At 33.8% G+C, this 22,782-nt stretch overlaps 1 protein-coding gene across 1 annotated transcript in view; it reads left to right on the forward strand.

Annotated features, from left to right (window-relative positions):
* The window catches only part of PAWR (pro-apoptotic WT1 regulator), a 119,179-nt gene extending 99,638 nt beyond the window's left edge, over positions 1-19,541 (forward strand). The window contains exons 4-6 of the mRNA XM_080811429.1: positions 12,040-12,184; positions 14,211-14,315; positions 16,925-19,541. Of these exons, the coding sequence (XP_080667555.1) occupies positions 12,040-12,184; positions 14,211-14,315; positions 16,925-17,011 (337 nt within the window). The 3' untranslated portion in view covers positions 17,012-19,541. The remainder of the gene's footprint in view (positions 1-12,039; positions 12,185-14,210; positions 14,316-16,924) is intronic.
* Positions 19,542-22,782: the final 3,241 nt, after the last annotated feature.

Consider the following 22,782-nt stretch of genomic DNA (forward strand, 5'->3'; position numbering starts at 1 on the left):
TGATCAGTGGTCTCCTTTCTCAATAGGATATTAACTAGTTCAAGTACCATGATGCTTGTGTGATTTCCTTTTTTAACTCAAGGTTTTTTTTAGAGCTGTTTAAAATTAACAGCAAAATTGAGGGAAAGGTACAGAGGTTTCCAGTATATCCCCTGCCTCCCCTCACTCATAGCCTCCCGCATTATCAGTATTCCCCAACAGAGAGGCACAGTTGTTAAAACTGATAAATTCCATATCACATCATGATCACCCAAAGTGCATAGTTTACATTATGGGTCAGTCTTAGTGTTGTACATTCTATGGGTTTGGACAAATGAATGACATGTATTCATCATTATGGCATACAGAGTATTTCCCTGCTCTGAAAATCCTATGTACTGCATCTGTTTATCCTTCCCTGTATTATCTCTCCCCTGACCCCTTGGAAACTACCTATCTTTACTTGGAGCATAGTTTTGCCTTTTCCACAATGTCATATAATTGAAATCATACAGTATATAGTTTTCTCATTCTGGCTTCTGTCACTTAGTAATAGGCATTTAAGCTTCTTTTTAGCACTGAATAATATCCCATTGTCTGCAGATACCACAGTTTATTTGTCCATTGATCTATGCAAGGATATTATAATTGCTTCTAAATTTTGGCAATTGGGAATAAAGCTGCTGTAAACATCCCTGTGCAGATTTTTGTGTAGACAGAAGTTTCTTCAGGTAAATGCCAAGAAGCATGACTGATGGATCATGTGGTTGAGAGTATATTTAGTTTATAAGAAGCTACCAAACTGTCTTCCATAGTAGTTGTGCCATTTTACATTCCTACTAGCAGTTCTAAATCCTCAATAGCATTTGGGATTGTCATTGTTTCTGATTTTAGCCATTCTTATGGGTGTGCATTATTGTTTTAATTTGCATCTCCCTGATGACATAATATGGAACGTCTTTTCATATGCTGATTTGCTACCTGTATATCTTCTTTGATAAGGTGTCTGTTAAGGTCTTTGGCCTATTTTTTAAAAAGGGTTGTTTATTTACTATTGAATTTTAAAAGTTCTTTGTACATTTTGGGTAATAGTTCTTTGTTGTGCGTGTCTTTTATAAGTATTTTTTCTCAGTGTGGTTTCTCTTCCCTTTTTTTTTTAAGATTTTATTTATTTATTTGACAGAGGGAGTAGTAGCTCCAGGGAGAACACAAGCAAGGGGAGTGGCAGGCAGAAGGAGAGGGAGAAGCAGACTCCCTGCTAAGCAGAAAGCCAGACATGGGGCTTGATCCCAGAACCCTGAGATCATGACCTGAATGGGAGGCAGATGCTTAACCGACTGAGCCACCCAAGATCCCCTTTCCCTTTTTCTTAACATTGTCCTTTACAGAGCAGAAATTTTTAATTTTAATAAAGTCCTGCTGTTGATTGTTTCTTTTGTAGATTATGCCTTTGGTGTTGAATCTAAAAAGTCATTGCCATGACCAGGGTTTTCTAGGTTTTCTCCTATGTTGCTTACCTTCTAGGAGTTCGTAGTTTTGCATTTTACATTTAGGTCTGTTATCCATTTTGAGTTGTTTTTTTTGTGAAGGGTATAAGATCTTTGTCTTAATTTTTAATTTGAAAAATTCATGTGAATGTTCAGCTGTTCTAGCACCAGTTGTTGAAGAGACTGTCTTTTCTCCATTGTATTGCCTTTGCTCCTTTGTCAAAGATCAGTTGTGGGTTATTTATGTTAGTTTATTTCTGGGCTTCCTATCTGTTCTGTTGCTCTATTTGTTTATTCTTTCAATAGTACCACACTGTCTTGGTTACGGTAGCTTTATAGTAAGTATTGAGTTGAGTATAATCAGTCTTCCAGCTTTGTTTTTCAATCTTGTGTTAGCTATTCTGGATTTTTACATATTTATTTATTTATTTATTGCCTGTCTGTGTGAACTTCAGAATTAGTTTGTCAATACAAAATAACATGGCTGGGATTGTGATTGGACTTGTGTTGACTACAGACCAAGTTGGGAAAAATTGACATTTTACCAATATTGAATCTTCCTATTCATTAGCTGAGAATATCTCTACAGTTACTTAGTTCTTCTTTGATATCTTTCATCAAGAGTTTTGTAGTTTTCCTCCTATAGATACAGTACTTTCTTACTAGATTTATAGCCAAGTATTTCATTTGGGAGAGCTAATATAAATATATTGTATTTTAATTACATATTCCACTTGCTAGTACAGTGATTGATTGACTTGTGTATTAAACTTGTATCTTTCAACCTTGCTATAATTGTTAGTTCCGGGAATTTTTTTGTTGATTCTTTCAGATTTTCTACATAGACAATGATGTCATCAGTGAACAAATACGGTTTTATTTTTGTCTTCCCAATCTGTATACCTTTTATCTCCTTTTCTTGTTTTGTTGCATTAGCTAGGATTCCTCTAAGATGTTGAAAAGGAGGGCTGAGAGGAGACGTTTTGGCCTTGTTCCTGGTCTTTTGATGGAGTAGCTTCAAGTGTCTCACCATTTAGTATGATGGAGGTTTTTTTGTAGGTATTCTTTTTCAGGTTGAGGAAAATTCCCTTCTGTGCTTAATTTGTCTCAGATTTTCTTCATGAATAATAGTTGGATTTTGTCATGTGATTTTTTTCTACATCTATTGGTATGATCATTTGATTTTTTTCTTTAGCTTTTTGATATGATGGACTATATTGATTTTTGTTTTTTTTAATTGGGGTTTTTTTTTTTTTTTCAATCATGATAAGTATACTCCAAATCCCATCCTCTTTTTCACCCATCTCTCCACCCACCTCCCTTCTGGTAACCTCATCAGTTTGTTCTCCATAATTAAAAGTCTGCTTCTTGGTTTGTCTCTGTCTTTTTTCCTTTGCTCATTTGTTTTTTTCTTAAATTCCACATATGAGTGAAATCATATGCTGTTTGTCTTTTTCTGACTGACTTAGATTAACATTATACCCTCTAACTCTGTCCATGTTGTTAGAAATGGAAATTTTTTTATGGCTGAATAATGTATATATTATTCAGCTATAAATATATACATATATATCACCTCTTGATATATATATATATCAAGATGATGTTATAGATATATGATATATATATATATCACCTCTTCTTTATCCATTCATCTATTGATGGACACTTGGACTGCTTCCATATCTTGGCTATTGTAAATAATGCTGCAGTAAACATAAGAGTGCATGTATCCCTTTGAATTAGTTTTCATACTTCTTGGTCACTTAGTAGTGTGATTCCTGGGTCATAAGATAGTTCTGTTTTTAATTCTTTGAGGAACCTCCATGATGTTTTCCACAGTGGCTGTACCAATTTGCATTTCCATCCATACTGCAAGACGATTCCTTTTGATCCATGTCCTTGTCAACACTTGCTGTTTGTGTTTTTGATTTTAGCCAGTCTGCCAGGTGTAAGGTGGTATTTCATTGTAGTTTTGATTTGCATTTTCTCGATGATAAATGATGTTGAGAATTTTTTGTGTGTCTGTTGGCCATCTGTATGTCTTCAGTGGAGAAATGTCTGTTCATGTCTTCTGCCCATTTTTAATTGGATTATTTGTTTTGAAGTATTGAATTGTATCAGTACTTTATATGTTTTGGATACTAATCATTTGTCGGCTATGTCCTCCCATATCAAATATAACCTCCCATTCATTTCTGTTGTTTTCCTTTGCTGTGCAGAAACTTTTTGTTTTGATGTAGTCCCAGGAGTTTATTTTTCATTTTATTTCCTTTGCCTTAGAAGACATAGCTAGAAGATGTTATGGCCCCGAGAGATTACTGCCGGTGCTGTCTTCAAGGATTTCTATGGTGTCAGGTCTCACATTTAGATGTTTAATCCATTTGGAGTTTATTTTTGTGTATGGCGAAAGAAAGTAGTCCAGTTTCATTCTTTTGCCTGTTGCTGTCCAGTTGTCCCAACACCGTTTGTTGAAGAGACTGTCTTTTTTCCATTGTATATTCTTTCCTCCTTTGTCAAAGATTAGTTCACTATGTAATTGTGAGTTTATTTCCAGGTTTTTTGTGTTCTGTCCCATTGATCTGTGCATTTATTTTTATGTCAGTACCATACTGTTTAATTACCACTGCTTTGTAATATAACTTGAGATCTGGGATTACGATACTTGCAATTTAGTTTTTCTTTTTCAAGATTGCTTTAGCTGTACAAGGTCTTTTGTAGTTCCATAAAATTTTAGAATTGTTTGTTCTAGATCTGTGAAAGATGCTGTTGGTATTTTTATTGGGATTGCATTAAATGTATAGATTGCTTTTGGTAGTATAAACATTTTAACAGTATTTATTTTTCCTACACATGAGCATGGAATGTCTTTCCATTTGTTTGTGTCATCTTGAATTTCTTACATCAGTGTTTTATAATTTTCAGAGTATAGGTCTTTCACCTCTTTGGTTAAATTTGTTCCTTGGTATTTTATTGCTTTTGTTGCAGTTTTCGTAAATGGGATTATTTTCTTAATTTCACTTTCTGCTGTTTTATTATTAGTGTATAAGAATGCAACAGATTTCTGTACATTGATTTAATATTCTGCTACTTTACTGAATTCAATTATTAGTTCTAGTGGTCTTTTTGTGGATTCTTTAGGGTTTTCTGTATATAGTATTGTATCATCTGTAAATAGTGAGAGTTTTACTTTTTCTGTATCAATTTGGATGACTTTTATTTCTTTATGCTGTCTGATTGCTTTGGCTAAGGCCACCAGTACTGTGTTGAATTAAACTGGTGAGAGTAGACATCCTGTCTTGTTTCTGACCTTAGGGGAAAGCTGTCAGTTACATTAATTGATTTTGGAATGTTGAACCACCTTGAATACCTGGGAAATTCTGCTTAATATAATTTTTTTAAAAAGATTTTATGTGTGTATTAGAGAGAGAGAGAGAACAGGTAGGGAGAGCTGCAGGCAGAGGGAGAAGGAGGAGCAGATTCCCCGCTGAGCAGGAAGCCCAACATGGGGCCAGGTCCCAGAACCCTGGGATCATGCCTGAGTCATAGGCAGACACTTAACTGAGTCACCCAGGTTCCCCTATAATTTTTTTATACAATGTTAAATTTTATTTGCAAATATTTTATTGAGGATTTTTGCATCTATATGTTCATGAGCGATAACAGTCTGTAGTGTTCTTATGATATCTTCAGCTGATTTTGGTGTTAGAGTAATGCTGGCCTTCCAGAATAAGTTAGGAAGTATTCCTTCTGCTTCTGTCTTTCTGAAAGATATTGTAGAGAATTGGTATAATTCTTCCTTAGATGTTTGACAGGATTCACCAGTGAACCTGTCTGGGCCTGGTAGTTTCTGTTTTGGAAGGTTATCAATTATCGAGTCAATTTCTTTAACAGATATAGGCCTATTCAGATTTTCTGCTTCTTCTTGTGTGAGTTTTGGTGGACTGTATCTTTTAAGGAATTGGTCCATTTCACCTAGGTTATTAATTTGTGAGAAGAGTTGTTCACAGTATTCCCTTTTTTTTAAATTTTTAGATTTATTATTATTATTTTTTTATAAACATATAATGTATTTTTATCCCCAGGAGTACAGATCTGTGAATCGCCAGGTTTACACACTTCACAGCACTCACCATAGCACATACCCTCCCCAATGTCCATAGCCCCACCCCCCTCTCGCGACCCCCTTCCCCCCAGCAACCCTCAGTTTGTTTTGTGAGATTAAGAGTCACTCATGGTTTGTCTCCCTCCCGATCCCATCTTGTTTCATTTATTCTTCTTCTACCCCCCAACCCCCCATGTTGTATCTCCACTTCCTCATATCAGGGAGATCATATGATAGTTGTCTTTCTCCTATTGACTTATTTCACTAAGCATGATACCCTCTAGTTCCATCCATGTCGTCGCAAATGGCAAGATTTCATTTCTTTTGATGGGTGCATAGTATTCCATTGTGTATATATACCACATCTTCTTTATTTTGCTTAGCATAATACCCTCTAGTTCCACCCAGGTCATCACAAATGACAAGATTTCATTTCCTTTGATGGCTGCATAGTATTCCATTGTACATATATACCACATCTTCTTTATCCATTCATCTGTCGATGGACATCTAGGTTCTTTCCATAGTCTGGCTATTGTAGACATTGCTGCTATAAACATTCGGGTGCACGTGCCCCTTCGGATCACTGCATTTGTATCTTTAGGGTAAATACCCAGTAGTGCAATTGCTGGGTCATAGGGTAGTTCTACTTTCAGCTTTTTGAGGAACCTCCATGCTGTTGTCCAGAATGGCCATAGACTCTCTAGTGCTGTCCCTTCTTTCTTTTCTGATACTAATAATCTGTGTCCCCTCATTTGCTTAGTTAGCCTAGCCTATTGAATTTATTGATCTTTTCAAAGAGATAGTTTTTGGTTTCATTGATTTTCTTTATTGATTTCCTGTTTTCAATATAATTGATTTCTGGTCTGATTCTTATTTCTTCTGCTTGCTTTGGATTAATTTGCCTTTTCCAGTTTCCTATGGCAGAAACCTAAAGTATTGATTTTAGATTTTCTTTCTTTTCTAACATAGGCATTCAGTGCTATAAAGTTCCCTGCAAATACTGCTTTCATTGCACAAATTTTAGGTTGTGGGTTCATTTTTGTTTAGTTCAAACATTTTAAAAATTCTTTGGGATTTCTTCTTTGACTCATGTATTATTTAGAACTCCGATAACTAAGTTCTACACATTTTACAATTTTCCGGTTATCTTTCTGTTATTAATTTCCAGTTTAATTCTGTTTTGGTCTAAAAGCAGACCTTGTATGATTTCTGTTCTTCTAAATTTGTGAAGGTGTGTTTTATGGTCTAGAATATTTTTATGTTAGTCAGTTGTAATCCAAAATGTGTAAGAACTGAAGGAAACAACAAGGATTTATTTACTTTAAAAATCTGGCATTATTTATTCTTGTTTCATAAAGAAGATAATTAAAAAGTGAGTATGTAATAATTAAAAATAAATAGAAAATCTTTTTCATTCTTTTCCATTTCTGCTTTTGTTAGTATTATCTAAATCTAGGAAGTAAAATTTTAATCCTTATTTTTAATCCTATTTATAAATAATAAAACAAGCTTTACTAGACTTCTTTTGAGAGGAAAAGAGAATACCTTTTCTGAATGCGACACTAGCAAAACCAAATGATGATGATGATGATGACGATGATGATGCAAATAATTTCAAAGAGTTACAGACCAAAAGAGTTTGTGCTAGTTTTGTTGGAAAGCATTTGTTTTCCTATATAGGCATACCGTCTTTTATTGCACTTTGCTTTTTTGTTTTGTAGTTACTGTGTTTTTTATAGTTTGAAGTTCAAGACCAGTAGAGGGAAGTAACTGCACATGGGGTAGGAAAAAAACAAGAGAAGTAGAATTAGAAGTGAAGCCTGAAGATGTGACTGAGTTGTTGAAGTCTTGTGATAGAACCTTACTGGATGAGGAGTTGCCTCTTATGAATGGGCAGAAAAAGTGGTTTGTTGAGATGGGTATTTTCATCTTCACTCCTGGTGAAGATGCTGTGAAGATTGTTGAAAGGACAACAGAGGATTTAGATAATACATAAATGTAGTTGATGAAGCATTGGCAGGGTTTGAGAGAATGACTCCCAGTTTTGAAAGAAACTCTGCTGTGGATAAAATGCTATGTAACAGCATTGCATGCTACAGAGAAATTGTTTGTGAAAGAAAGATTCAGTCAACCCATCAGACTTCATTGTTGTCTTATTTTGAGAAATTGCCACAACCACCCCAGCCTTTAGCAACCATCACCCTGATCAGTCAGCAGCCATTAACACAGAGGTAGATGTAGATTGCTCTGGGGTAGTATAGACATTGCTTTGGGTAGTATGGACCCCTGCCCCCCAATACCAGCAAAAAGCTTATGACTCATTGAAAGTTCAGATGATGGTTAGCATTTAAAAAAATATTTGTAAATTTAAGCATGTACATTGTTTTTTTAACATAATGTTATTGCACACTTAATAGGCTATAGTACAGGTGTCGGCAAAGATGGGGAGAAAGGGAAACCCCTTTTGCACTATTGGTGGGAATGCAAACTGGTACAGCCACTCTGGAAAAACAGTATAGAGGTCCTCAAAAAGTTAAAAATAGAACTGCCATATCAGCTGGCAATTTCACTACTAGGTAATTACTCAACGAATACAAAAATACTGATTCAAAGGGGTACATTTACCCTGATGTTTATAAGAAGCATTATCAACAGTAGCCAAACTATGAAAAGAGCTCAAATGTCCATCGACTGATGAATGGATAAAGAAGATGTAGTAGTATATACAATGGATTATTACTTAACCATCAAAAAGAATGAAATCTTGCCTTTTGCAATGATGTGGATGGAGCTAGAGAGTATTATGCTAAGCAAAATAAGTCAGAGAAAGACTTACCATATGATTTCATTCATATGTGGAATTTAAGAAACAAAACAGATGAACATATGGGAGGGGAGAAAAGAAAAAAGGAGAGGGAGCCAAGCCATAAGAGACTCAATGATAGAGGACAAACTGAGGGTTGAGAGAGGGAGAGATGGCTAGATGGGTGATGGGGATAAAGGAGGGCACTTGTTATGATGAGGACTGGATGTTGTATGTAAGTGATGAATCACTGAATTTCTACTCCTGAAACCAATATTGTACTGTATTTTAACTAACTAGAATTTAAATAGTAAAAAAACAAACAAACAAAAGACAACTTACAGGGGTGCCTGGGTGGCTCAGCCGGTTAAGCGTCTGCCTTCAGCTCAGGTCATGATCTCAGGGTTTTAGGATCAAGCCCCACATCAGGCTCTTTGCTTAGCAGGGAGCCTGCTTCCCCCTGCCTCTGTGCCTACTTGTGATCTCTTTCTCTTTCTTTGTCAAATAAATAGATAAAGTCTTTAAAAAAAAACTTACAAATATTTTGTAGTTAATAAAATTTTTAAAAATAGTCTACAGTATGGTGTAAACATAACTTTTATATGCACTGGAAAACCAAAAAATTCATTTGACTCTTTTGCGATACGCGCTTCATTGTGTTGGTATGGAACCAAACCCAAAGTATCGCCGAGGGATGCCTGTGTTGAGTTCGGTTTTTACCCGTAATTGATGGTGAAGTGCTAAAACCACAGTGGTTTATTTGCAGTGATGTGCTGGCTGCTACAACATAATAACATCAAAATTTAAGTGGCATTTATATGTATTACATAAGTACATTCACAACCACAAATGAATTATTTGAAAGAAGGAATATTACAGTTAAGCTGACAGAAGCAGATCTGCAGGATTTCTTATGTAATCATTAGGGCTTTTTTAGTTTCTTTCAAAGTCTCATTTTCATGTTGCTAACATTAAAAACAACTACACAAAAATGAAAAGACAAAGGTGTTTCTTTGGAAATGTTGGATGAATCCATAGCAGAGAAGGTAGTTTATGTAATACTTTCTGACAACACCATAGCTTGATGTGTTTAGGAATAGTTTAGTGATACAGAAGACTGACTCTTGGACAGATAGGAATAGCAAAGGAATTTTTTGTTACAATTTGATGATCACGTTGATTTTGTTAATATGAAAGTGATAGGAAGGCAGAATTTATTTTTCAGCTTCCTTATTGACAAACACAACTTACTAGGACTTATGTAAAACTTTAAAAGGTTAACAAATCAACAGATATGGTTTGGAGGGTTTTTTTGCTTTTGTAGGAGTATGTTCTGATTATAGAGAGATGGTGACAAGAAAAACAAGCTGGAACCTGTGCCATAATGTGAATCAATGTCCTGCTTCTTTCATTGAGAAAGCCTTGCTATTGTCAGCTGAACTAAACAGTATACTTCCTTTATCAGCTAAATTAGCAGTAGTTCACTAAAAGTGTGAATTGCTCAAACACTAATGCATTAAATTTGAGATTAAAAAAAATAAACTATAGTTTGGAAGCTGAGCCAGTCAATTGTTACCATATGCTAAGGAATACAATAATTTTCAAAGGGAAATGTTCAGACAGAAGTGTTTGAACTTTGGGATGAATGCGTAGTGTTTTTGCAGGGAACCAGTTTGGTCCCCAAACTTTTTGAATATGTGAATTAGATTTATTTGTCTGATAGCCTTATTCTTTTTTAAAAATGATTTTAGCTTTCCATGCAAGGAAAGAAAATCAGATGTTTTTAATATTATATAATATCAAAGGACAAAAATGAAACTTAGAAATTTTGGGAAAAAATTTCCATAGATTGTTATGATGGGTTTCACAATAACAATTGTCAGTAAAATCGTTGGTGATTTTTGTAGTGCACATTTATAAAATGTTAATATCAAATTGGTAAGGCAGACTTGGTAAGAAGTTTGTCAGATTTACAAATTTGGTAAGACACACTTTGAATTTTATTTTTTATTAAAAGAAAGTCAGTGCATATAAAATCAATAGCTCAAGAATCCTTTTTTTTCATCAAAAACTATTGTGGATTGAACTATAATTTTGATGGATAAATTATTGATATTAGCTACTAAAAAAGGATTGAAGACAAATTTTAAAAAGCATCATTTTCTGGATTTTGGGTAAAAGTTAAAAATTAGTATCCTGAGCTGAAATTGCTTTAAAATATCTTCTATTCCTGTTAACATACAGCTATGAAACTACTTTTTCTTTTATGAGTGCTATTAAAAGAAAACATAGAAGTAGTTTAGATATACCTTATCCCTCATGGCTGGCATTGTCATCAGTCGAGCCTAGTATAGGTCAATTAACAAGCATGGTAGCCAGCCTCTGACAGAGCTCCCAGGATGCCCTACCTCCTGGTATTTACATCTTTGTAATCTCCTTCCACATGGCAGTATATATAGGGTTGATGTGATAGTATGTCACTTATAAGATTAGGTCATAGATACTGCAGTGTCTGTCTTGTCTGCCTCCGGAAACCAGCTGTCATGTGGTGAACAACCCTACATGAGGCCTACATACTGAGGAACTAAGGCTTTTGGTCAATAGCCAGTTAGAAACTGAAGCCTTTTGCCATCAGCCATATGAGTGAGCTCAAAGGCAAATTTTTCTAGACTAGTCAGGCCTTCAGATGACTGTAGTCCTGACCAAAACCTCATATAAGACCTTGAAACATAACCACCCAGCTAAACTGCTTCCAGATTCCTAACCAACAGAAATTGTGAGGTAAGTGTGTGGTGTTTTAAGCCACTAAGTTTTGGTGTAACTTTTAATGTAGTAATAAATAACTAATATGAAAAACAAGAAGCAAACTCACTTATGTTAAAAACTTTAAATATGAGCATATATGCTATTAGTTCAGGGAATGTGAATTGGTGTTTAATATGAAGAATTGCCATTTCAGTCATCACTTTCACTTATAATTATGAAATGGCAAAAGTTATTAGTGTGATGGCTGTTTTTTGTGATTGCCTATATGCACAGTTCAGTGAACGTACACAATTTTATGTAGTTCTTTTTTCTGTTCATTCTAATTATTGAAATATAATTTTATGGACATAGCTAATAAAACAGTGAACTTGTATTTTATATGGCCCGTTTTTCCACTAGTTTGTTTTCATTTGATCTATTGGTCCATGATGGATTAGAATTAAAAAAAAAAAAAATGGAAAAAGAAAACAAAATGGTTTTCCACCACAGGTAATCTACATTAAGTTCCCTGTCAGTTGTCATAGTACCCTACATTTAACCTTATTGTGGTGATCATCTTGCTTTATTGTGATCGGTTATATTCCCTGTTAGACTGAAAGCTCTTTGAAAGGCAGAGTCCATGTCTTTCTTTGCTGCTATATCTTCATGCACAGAATAGTGTCTGGTACTTAGTGGCTACTCAGTAGTTATTGGTCAGAAGAATTAACTTTTTGTTTTTTTATTTTTTTTTCGTTGTGTTGGAATAATGATTAACTTCTTTAGTTATAAATGTGTTGGCTACTATAACCATATGTCCTCAGGGAATGGTAATTATTTATGGTGAATAGAAAATATTCTTGGCATTCTTCTTGCTGGTATTAGATACTTTTATAAAATACATCTTTTTATTTCCATAGCACAACTGCCTCTGAAGAAGATGTCTCAAGTAGATATCCCCGAACAGATAGAAGTGGGTTCAGCAGATATAACAGGGATGCAAATGCTTCAGTTAATTTGGTCTCGAGTAGCATGTTGGAAAAGAAAATTGAAGATCTTGAAAAGGTATGAATTACAAACTATTTTAAGATTGATAAATTTCATATACCGTAGGGATTCCTTTTTTTACCTTCATAGCAGCTGAGAAAATAAATTGAAATTTGTATGGGAGAGATAGTGCCAACAAAAGGAAAAGAATGAGAGGTGCTAGCAGAAGATACCATTAGGGTTAATTGGTATTTCCATATATAGTCAAGTTGCATCTTGAAATCACTGTCTTAAGTATATATTTTCCAGATGCATTGTGGCTAGACATTTTCTGACTCCATTAACATTTCCCTATCCAGTTCTGTTGTTAAAACTTTTAGGAATGGAGCCAGTTCTTGTATTCTTTAATATTTAATGTATACTCCCATTCTGCTACATGTTACCGCTAACATTTTAAAAGACAGTCGTTGTTTTTAAATGATTCTAAGTCTATGCTGGCAGTGTGCCCTGCTGTGTGTTTATTATATTATCTGTATAGTGTATCATTTGTAGACTTTCTTCTGGATTTTGTTTAGAGCTTAGAGTCATCTTTGGTGTTTGAAACAATTGTCAGAATAGACCTATTCAGGAGTGTAGTTGAGAACAAGTTAAATGAATATTGTCATAAATATATTAACCATACAGTCTCTGGGGTTTTTTTTTTTTTCTTTCGACATTTAATATGTAAAGTTGGTAATGGTGCTGATTACTTTCTGATTGTTGAAAATGTTTTGTATTGCTGACTTGAAATTACTCCCTATGATACAAAGATTGCTTTAAGTAGAAATTTAATTTAAAAAAATTTGTATAGCATTACGATTGTTTTTTAGTTCATATTTCAGCTTTGATACCAGTTTCTGTGAGTTTAAATTAAAAACTTCAAGGAATACATAGTCTAACCGGTTTAAAAGCTTTCTTTAGAAAGGCTTTTGCAGTTCCACATGAGTTTGGATCCAGTCCTGATTAGTTTGGCAGCAGCTGTTTAATGAGGCCCGCTGGCTGCTTTTTCTGAGGGCTAGCAGAAAAGAGGTTAAATTCTGAGCAAAATTTTTCAGTTCTGCTTTTCTTTTGCCCCCATGGTAGTCAACCCAGCCCAAGGCCCCGGATTCTAAATCAGATTTCTTTGAAAAAGGTGTTGCATTGTTTAAAAAAAAAAAAAAGTTTAAAAACCAGTAATCTATTTCAGTTCCTTTATTTTATCCATTAACTGGTAGAGCCACAGGTAACATTGAGAACCATTGTTTTTCTGTTTAGTTTTCCAGAGCCATCTCCTTTTCTTAAACTTTGTGGGTTTGTTGTTTTGTTTTGTTTTGTTTTTAACATATATTTATTATTTGGTTGGGGAGGGACAGGCGGTGAGGGAAAGAGAATCCCAAGCACACCCTGCTGAGCTTGGAGCTGACAAGGGGCTCAGAGATCACTACCTGAATAGGAGGCTTAACCAACTGCACCACCCAGGTGCACCTTAAACTTTGTATTTTGAATAACAAATTTGAATTTCTTCAAACAGGATATTATCCATTTAAAAAATAAGATATATCATTACTAATGGTGGTAATAAACTAAAGAGGGTAAGTCATTGGGTATTACTGTTTGTTAAAGAATTGTGTAAACATCAGTTTAATCAAAATATGGGGCACCTGGATGGCTCATTTGGTTAAGCATCTGACTCTTGGGTTCTTCTCGTATCATGATCTAATAGATTGTGAGATCAAGCCCCGCCTTGGGATTTTGCTTGGATTCTTTCCCTCTCCCCTTTTTCCCATGCTCACCTTTACCGGGGCATTCTCTCTTTCTCTCTCTCTCTCAAATAAAATATATAAATCCTTTAAAAAGAAAAAAAAGAAGAAGAAGAAGGAATATATCTTACATCTCCTGTATTCCTCTCATTCTTGGGGTCTTTCCTAGGCTGGGTTTTTCCTTCCCTCACCAGGTGACTTAAGAAATCCATTGAAATCTTTGTATATCTAAGGTGCCTCACCAAACTTGGCAGATACATGTCATTTAAGGTTAAATACAACCAGTTACTTCACAATTAATACTTCATATTAATTATATCTACCAGGAAGTAGTAAGAGAAAGGCAAGAAAACTTAAGACTTGTGAGACTAATGCAAGATAAAGAGGAAATGATCGGAAAACTCAAAGAAGAAATTGATTTGTTAAATCGAGTAAGTATTCACACATTTCAGTTTCACAGTTGTTTTTTTTTCCTGGCAGTTGGATGAAAATACATATATATGAAGAGATTGTGTAAATTCATTATTTTATTAAAGAGATGGTAATTTGTGGTAATAAGAATCATCATTTCTTTCTATAAACTGATTTCCTCTGGCCAGTTATCAGTTGTATTCAGTTAATATTGTTCTTTTGGGGATGGACTGATGAATGGATTTGTTTAGTGTTTTGTTAGAGTCTGGAGGTGAGAGGCAGCTTGGTCACCACCACACATAAAAAGACATTGGTACAGAGTTGCCTCAGTGAAGAGCAAAACTTGCTGCTTTCTTGCCATAAGAAACTTGAGGTGTCTTTGTGTTTTACCACCTTTTTCCCCCCAGTTGTACTTAATGCATGTCCAGCTTTAAGTTTAGCATTATACTAGGTCTCTATTATACTATTTTGTAATTCTTTTTCTTGCTTTCAGCTCTAGAATTTACTTTTTTTTTTTTTTTTAAAGATTTTATTTATTTTTTTGAGAGAGAATGAGTGAGAGAGAGCATGAGAGAGGAGAAGGTCAGAGGGAGAAGCAGACTCCCCAGTGAGCTGGGAGCCCGATGTGGGACTCGATCCTGGAAGTCCGGGATCATGACCTGAGCCGAAGGCAGTCGCTCAACCAACTGAGCCACTCAGGCGCCCTAGAATTTACTTTTTGCTTAAGAAGCAAGTGTTAGTGCTGGGCCATACTTAAGTAATGCTGATGAGAAGAGATTCCATAGTTTTGCATACTGGAATGCTTTAGATAAAAGAAAAAAGTTTGGGGCGCCAGGGTGGCTCAGTGGGTTTAAAGCCTCTGCCTTTGGCTCAGGTCATGATCCCAGGGTCCTGGGATTGAACCCTGCCTGGGATTGAGCCCGCAGCAGGCTGTCTGTTTGACAGGTAGCCTGCTGTCTTTCCTCTCTCTCTTCCTGCCTCTCTGCCTACTTGTGATCTCTGTCTGTCAAATAAATATATAAATAAAATCTTTAAAAAAAAAAAAGTTTGCTTGGGGGTGGGGGGAGGGAAACATTCCTAATCTGGTCTTAACACTAAGAATGAAAGAAGAGGCAATAAAGAGGCTTCATTATATAGACCCATTCTAAATAAAGCTCTAAGGCATTAACTATAGGTAATAGGTAAGGACAGCAAAACTTAGTTTAACTTGCTCAAGGTCATAGGTGGTAATCACAGAGTAACTATCTGAGCCAGTATTTGACATCAGGTATTCCAAAATCCTAATTCTGAGCTCTTCCATTTTTGTAGACAGTCTTCCATCTTGGTTTAGAACACAGGTGTTCCTGTACTGGTTTTGGAATATGACTTAATAAAATCGGAAAATAGTTTTGAAGTCTGTGATATATTAGCACTGTCTTAGGCACTGTGCATTAATAAAAAGAATAATAAAACACCTGCTCTTACAGAGTTTATAATCTAGTAATGATACAGAAATATATCATATTTAATTCTATATCTTAGAAAGGTCTCAGTTGTAGTAATTTTCAGAATCTTGTATATTATTGTTGCTTTCAACAGGTAAGTTCCCCAGCATCGTTCATTTGGTTTGTGAGTAAATGCAGATTCTATTTTTGCACATTTTAAAAACATTTACATAATTGTCCAAAGGCAGTATGCTGAATTTATCAGAATGCTGCTATCTGGCAGCATGCTTATAATTTAAATTGATTACTCCAAGTTTTAGTATTTTGAATTACAAGGATAATTCTAAAATATGTGCTTTTACAACTATCAGTAAGCATTCTGCCTTGAAATAGTTTCTTCTAACTAAAACTTAGAGTGGATTATCTTCATATTTACCAAATTGTTGTATATTGTTGTATATATGGTGCTGGGATTAACATAGGGAACATAGACCTGGAATCATATAACTTTAAAGCTGGAGGATGATTACTTAGTTTAGTGGCTTTCTTTTTTTTGAGCTTTAAAACCCTTTTTCTCAAACAAAATGTTATAGAGGAACCTAACATGAATTGAACCAGATCAACTCTCTGTGTTCCACATCTCCTTTACTGTATGCCTCCATTTGATCACTTCCTCAGATTTTCACCTCACAACATACACTCTTGTTAAAGATCATACAAGGTGGTAGGAGTACATCCAGAACTCGTACCTCGATCTTTCTGATGTCTCATTTGACACAGTCTGTTATCCGAGACCCTGAACCTCATACTGCCCACATATTTATTTTGTTTAGCCCTCAATTTGAGGTAAGGGGAGATTTGTTCTTAACTAAAAAATTAAGCTGTTTATAATGATTAAAAATTAGAAGATTCACAATTAAAGAATTCTGATTTTTGACTTCTTAAAAATGAAAAATCTGGCAAGACGTGATCTAGTTTTAACCATGATAATAACGAGAAGGAGTTGAGTAGTGGGTGCTCCCTTCAGGTGTGGGGCATACTCCATCTAAAGTTGTTTTTGGAACTTGTCCTTGTTTCCAAATTAAGTGCATGTATGAATTATCTTTGAATGTATTTATTTTAAAGTGTTTTTCTAAATCACCTTTAGAATATTTTTAAGTACTTAAAAAACTCCTCTATGTTATTTTCTTTTTTGTTTGCTTAAGGACCTAGATGACATAGAAGATGAAAATGAACAACTAAAGCAGGAAAATAAAACTCTTTTGAAAGTTGTTGGTCAGCTAACAAGGTAGAAGATTCAAGACCCAGTGTGGAAAAAACATTTTAAAACTACTGATTGAATGTTATGGTTAATGCTAGGATAATATTCCTATGCTGCAATACATTAAGTATGTATATTTATTTCTAGAAAACAGTGGGTGTTTATTTTCAAAGTACTTCTTTTTCATTATTTCAAAACAGTATCAACCTTCTGTTTCACCAATAAGTAACATCTTTCAGTTATTAAAATGATCGGTTATGCCTCTTTTGGTTTTGTGTGGTATTCAAATAATATATGGTTTAAAGTCACAACCATTTGAATATATTTTATCTATGGTAGTATGTTTTCTCCCTAAAGGAATATACATAGTCTTTGTTTACATGGATTCAAATACTTTTGGGGAATTACCTGCAATTGCCTTATTACTGATGTGTGCAAACTTATGTGTTGTTGATTTACTCATAGAGGCTTTTTCTATTGTCATTTGTTCTTTCAACTTATTCAAAGCAGTTTAGAGTAATAGAGTGTCATACCATTTTGTACTAACAGTCATCTTTAAAAAGGAAAGCTATTATGAAAAGTCATTTAATATCATGTACCAGTTGGCTAAATATAAAAAATTTTAGAGAATACTTGAATTGTGCTACAGTAACTTAAAATATAATTTTTGTATTTGAATATTGAAAAAAATTTAAAATCACTTTAGCTTCTGAAAAACATAAACTTGTAATTTCATTGTAAAATTTCTTATGTAGGTACTATGTTTTTTATTATTCCAAGGTTTATAAATGAACATGGAATATTTAAAAAGTTGTTAACTCATCATTCCAGGAGAGTGTGTACAATTTCAATGTAAAAGAAAAAAATTTATATTTTTAATTATCATTTGCATTAAAAACAAAACCAAAATATTTATCCACACTTTAAACATTTATACTTACATTTACAAAACAATACATAAACAGAAATAGTATCAAAATACTTCGCTTATTTCTAACTTAGAGAATAACACTGTGATACAGTTATTCTCATTTGAGAGAATTATTCCCCTACCTCAAATTTAAGGGATTTTCTTCCTAACATTGGATTTTTAAAAACAATTTCTAAAATTTTTGAAGTATATAAATTTTCTATTAAATATCACTTAGTGTTTAGAGTTGTATATTAAATTTTCATGTTGAGTAAGGAAAACCCCCTCTTTTAAAATATATAAACATTAAGAAATGTCTGTCTGATAATTGAATCCCAAACAGTATACTAATGCTGTTTTGTCCAATTAAACATAGTAAAATCCATTTGGGGTAACCTACTAACTTTTTCTTTGCTTGCCAAGTCTCTTCATTATTTACTATTAGAAAAATAGGGAAGTGAGACAGTTGGACAAAATGTAGAGTAAATGATAAATATCACCCATGTTGAATTCTATAATTCTTTGTGGTTAACCTAGATTGGCTTCTCATTCAGAAGTTTCAGCCTTGGTTGATCATCAGAATCACTTTTGCCTACAAAGAATTCCCTGGCTGTAATTTCTACATAGATTCAGGTTGAGACCCTGGACAGAATTTTTAAATCTCACCGTCTGATGATTCTGATCATAACCTAGGTTTGGAAATAGCTCCTGTTAACTCTTTCCTTTCTGTATCTTCCACTGCAGACCCTAGAATTAACATATGTTAGCTATGAGCATTTTGTCCCCCTTTTAGTTTATTTAATAATTTATCTGGTCTCTGGGGAAGTTTTCATATGTTTAAATATATTTACCCAAAAGTTCAATGTTAGATTACCAAACTTGATATAGTTACAGAATTATTGCATAAGGGCATCCTTTTTGAAGAATGTTAGCAAACATGGGAATAGTGACCTGCTTTCCACATATCAGAGTGGTATGCCAGGTTCAGTTACTGCCTTGGCTCTGAGGCACTCATCTCCCTTCAATTACCCTTAAGTATGTGGCAGAAATAGTGGTATTTCCTAGTTTGCATCCAAGCTTTGGATGTTGTGAAAATGCTGTCAGTATCCAGTATCCTTAAAATATATTAGTGTGCTGGTTTTTCAGTAAAGTTTTTGAAACTTCTATTTAATCCATATGTAAATAAAGGAATATTTCATTTCCCTTTTTAAAATTATGCCGGTTATTAGTGCTTTTAAAGATGGGGCTGGTTTTAAATTTTCCTTTTCTTCGGTTTGTTAGGAAAATTTCCAACAATGATTTTTTATGTAATACCTAGTGCAAATACAGGAGCCTGACAACTTAAGCAAAGCAGTTCACAAGCAGTCCTTCCTCTTGGCCTTAAAATGTATATTTATATCACTTACAGATTTTGACACTGAATATTGAAAAATTAAGTAGGATCTTTTACAATTTCCCTTTAAAATGTATAAAAAGCATTGAGGTTGAAAACACTGAGATTTTAAAAAGGTAAAGACATGTGCACTACCTTAGAAAACTTGGCTGTTGTCGGTAAAATGCTAGTATTTGTGAAATTTTTAGTACCACTCAGAAATGATATTTCTTATATTTCCTGGGAATTTATGGCATAATAAAGCATATTCAAAGTTTTAATGTGTTTATGATATTATTTTCAAAACAATAAGTTTATTAATTTTGAAGCATGAACATGACTTGTCTCCCCTGATTTCTGACATGCAGTAACTTGGAATTACAAAGTAACCTCCATTTTTCATTTTTCTAGAATTGTTATTAATTTTATTGTACTACAGTTACTTTTAGAAAGGAAGAGGTTGGTGGTTATGTATTTCTAAGGGAATTTACTAAATACAGAGATTAAGATTAGCACAGTCACACTGGCTCAAGTAGTTTAAAACATAAAAAATTAGTATCAGGGCAGACACATGTAGCAATGATTTTTTTTTTAAGTTAACTTTTTAATTGTGGTTTAAAGCAATGTATTCTTAAGGTGAAAACCCTACCTCAATTATATGTGGGTTTATGTTTTCTGGATTAATCTGGATTTTTATAATTGCAAATTAAAATGTAACATTTTGAGTCCACTAACACTTTGTTGAAAATATAAGTCAGTATAATGACTTTGTAAGTTCAACACTGTAATATAAAACAGGAAAGACCTATGGTTTGATCATTGATCTGATGTCCTAGACAATATTCATATGTATAGTGATAGTCATCTTTCGTCTTTTTTGTAGTTTTATAATCTTGAGTCCGTGTCTAGTAATTTCCATGCAGTATTGGCACTTATTTAGTAACTGTTCATGGTTTAGTTAATAGCCTGTTACAAGATTCCGGCATAGATTTTCATCTTGTAATGTAAGAAACCAAACACACCAGTTTTTCATTGGGAGAAATAGTAAGTTAGAAAGAACTAGCATTCAAGGAGTTAGAATTTCAAAATAACATGTTAAAGTCAGTGCTAAACATTCTCTTACTGTATCTGAACCATTCCTAATATGTAACGGTAAGCTTTACTTCCTTTGCTTTGGAACTATGTTCACTCTCATAAGTAAAGGACATCCCATCAACTAGGATTATAATTTATATATTACTTATCTGAGAACTAGTGCCACTTTTGTTGTTCCATTAAGCTGAAAGCATGATACTAATAGACAACAAATGCTTTGCCCTTCAGGTGCTTCCCCCATGTTGTTAAGTTTCTCATTAAAGTATAGAAGTTGGTTGTTTCATTCTCAGTATTAAGACTTAAAAAATTATCATAGAAAACCTAAACCCATATTGTTTTTTATTTTACTTAGCTAGACTCTCACAGCATGTTAAAATGTTCTCCCCATTCTAAAAGTAATTATGTGTCAGTATATGAGAGGAATATGGATGAGGACTATAAATATATTAAATTTTCATATCTTTTCACAAGTATTTACTAATCTGATAGGTATCTAATTATAGTTTTTATAGACTTTTTTAAAAATGGACATGGATCAGCTCTTTCATTTAGCAGTGTACAGTCTGTGTAGTGTGTGTCAGTAGCACAAAGTATAACCTTAATTAACATTAGCTGGTCTAATCTGAATAGTTCATTCAAAAATTTGTTTTTTGGTTTTTGGTTTTTGGTTTTGGTATTATCTAGCCATTGTCTTTCAGGTCTAGTTAATAGGTACCATTTAATTTGCTGCAGCATTTACTGAATTGTGGAGTGGAAGACCTGATGCATGTTGGGAAATATCTTACTATATTTCATTTAGGTAATTATTCTTTATGAAGAGAATGTTTTTAAGGAATATAGCAGTAATGAAGTAAAAAGAACTCATAATGATACAACAAACTATTAATGGTATTCTCTCTGTACATTATTGATTACTAGTTTGTTTTAAAGTATTAACATTTAATAAGCAGTTCACATCCTGACACATATTTCTTTGGTAATAATAGAGTGTTAGTGATGATCTCTTGATGGACACTAATTACGTACCTGTTTTGTTTTGACTCCTCTGGATACCTAACAGATATACATTGCTTTTTTTGGTGAACTTTTTTTGGGAAGATTTGGCTATTTTAATCAGGGTTTTTCTTCTGAGTTTAAGTATCAGATGGCTGCTGCTACCAGCAAAAACCATATGAAAACTAAAATTTACTGTTTTGTTGAAAAATCAGTTAATTCAGGTAATTAAATATTTATAGAAAAACACCTGGATAATTTATTGACCACATTAGTATTGTGTACAGAGCTTTTATAATTCCCATGGCATAGGTTTTCATGTTGGAATAGTCAACTTGATATAGATTCACTTTTAATATGTTTTGCATGTAAAATAATACTCAATAAAAAATAAATTTTCATTTATTTTTCAACACTGGTTAATTATTTTTTTTTCCTCCCTGAACTATCAGTAAAACCCTGACCTTGAGTTTTACTTTTGGAGTTAAGGGATAATGTTAATATTCTAATTAATTTGTGTGCCTCTTACTAAAACAGTACATTTGAATCTTTAGTATACATTATTGTAGAAGGAAAAATGTTGTAAAAAATAAAAATGCCGTATTGATAAGATCTGTATACTTCAGTGGTGGGACTTCTTGAAGAAGTGAGGAAGTGTACACATGTTCAATCTGACTGAAAATTTTAATGGTCTTTGTTTTAAAACTACATGAATAATTTCCTGATTCAAAATTGGATCTATTATCAACTAAGTCTGATGGTGTTCAAAGAATTTCAGGTCCTTTATAGTTTGAAAAAGATAAGTAGGAGTCTGGGAATGTAAAAATCTGGTCTTTGTTTTTTGAGTAAATGGTTTACATAACCTTTTGCTAATGTGTTGTTTTTCATACACCTGCACAAGCTAATCAGTCTTCTTTACTTCTAGAACTCTAAATTAATCTTCTCAGTAATGTCATACGTGTCTAACAAGTGAACAAGCATCCTTCAGTCAGACTGTTTAGATAATGTCTCAAGTCCTTACATAAGAACCTACTCCATTAGTAAGCCTGTTGAAAAAATTGTAAGGTCTCTTAGTCGTAATGGGACCTTGAGCCCTTTATCTTAGACTTCATCAAATCCCTATTTTTTTTCTTCTGACTCACTCTGTGCCTGCACACAATTCTATCAGTAGCCGTATACTACCCACATATTTTCTTAATCTCCTGTGTCTAGTTTCCTTTTCACGTCTATAAGCGGTTACATTTTCTTCCTGGTTAACTTCTTGGAGAGAAATTATGTAATTTTGGACCTTCATACTAAAGAGATAGGACTGGTTATAATATCCTTTACAATTCATTCATTTTATTTTGATGTCTAACCAGATAAGGTTGAAAAGGAAGCTAGAAAACAAACCTTCCCTTTTAATATTGGACCAAATGCCCAACTTTACTCT

Source organism: Martes martes (genome assembly GCF_963455335.1).
Source record: "Martes martes genome assembly, chromosome: 8".
Taxonomy (NCBI): domain Eukaryota; kingdom Metazoa; phylum Chordata; class Mammalia; order Carnivora; family Mustelidae; genus Martes; species Martes martes.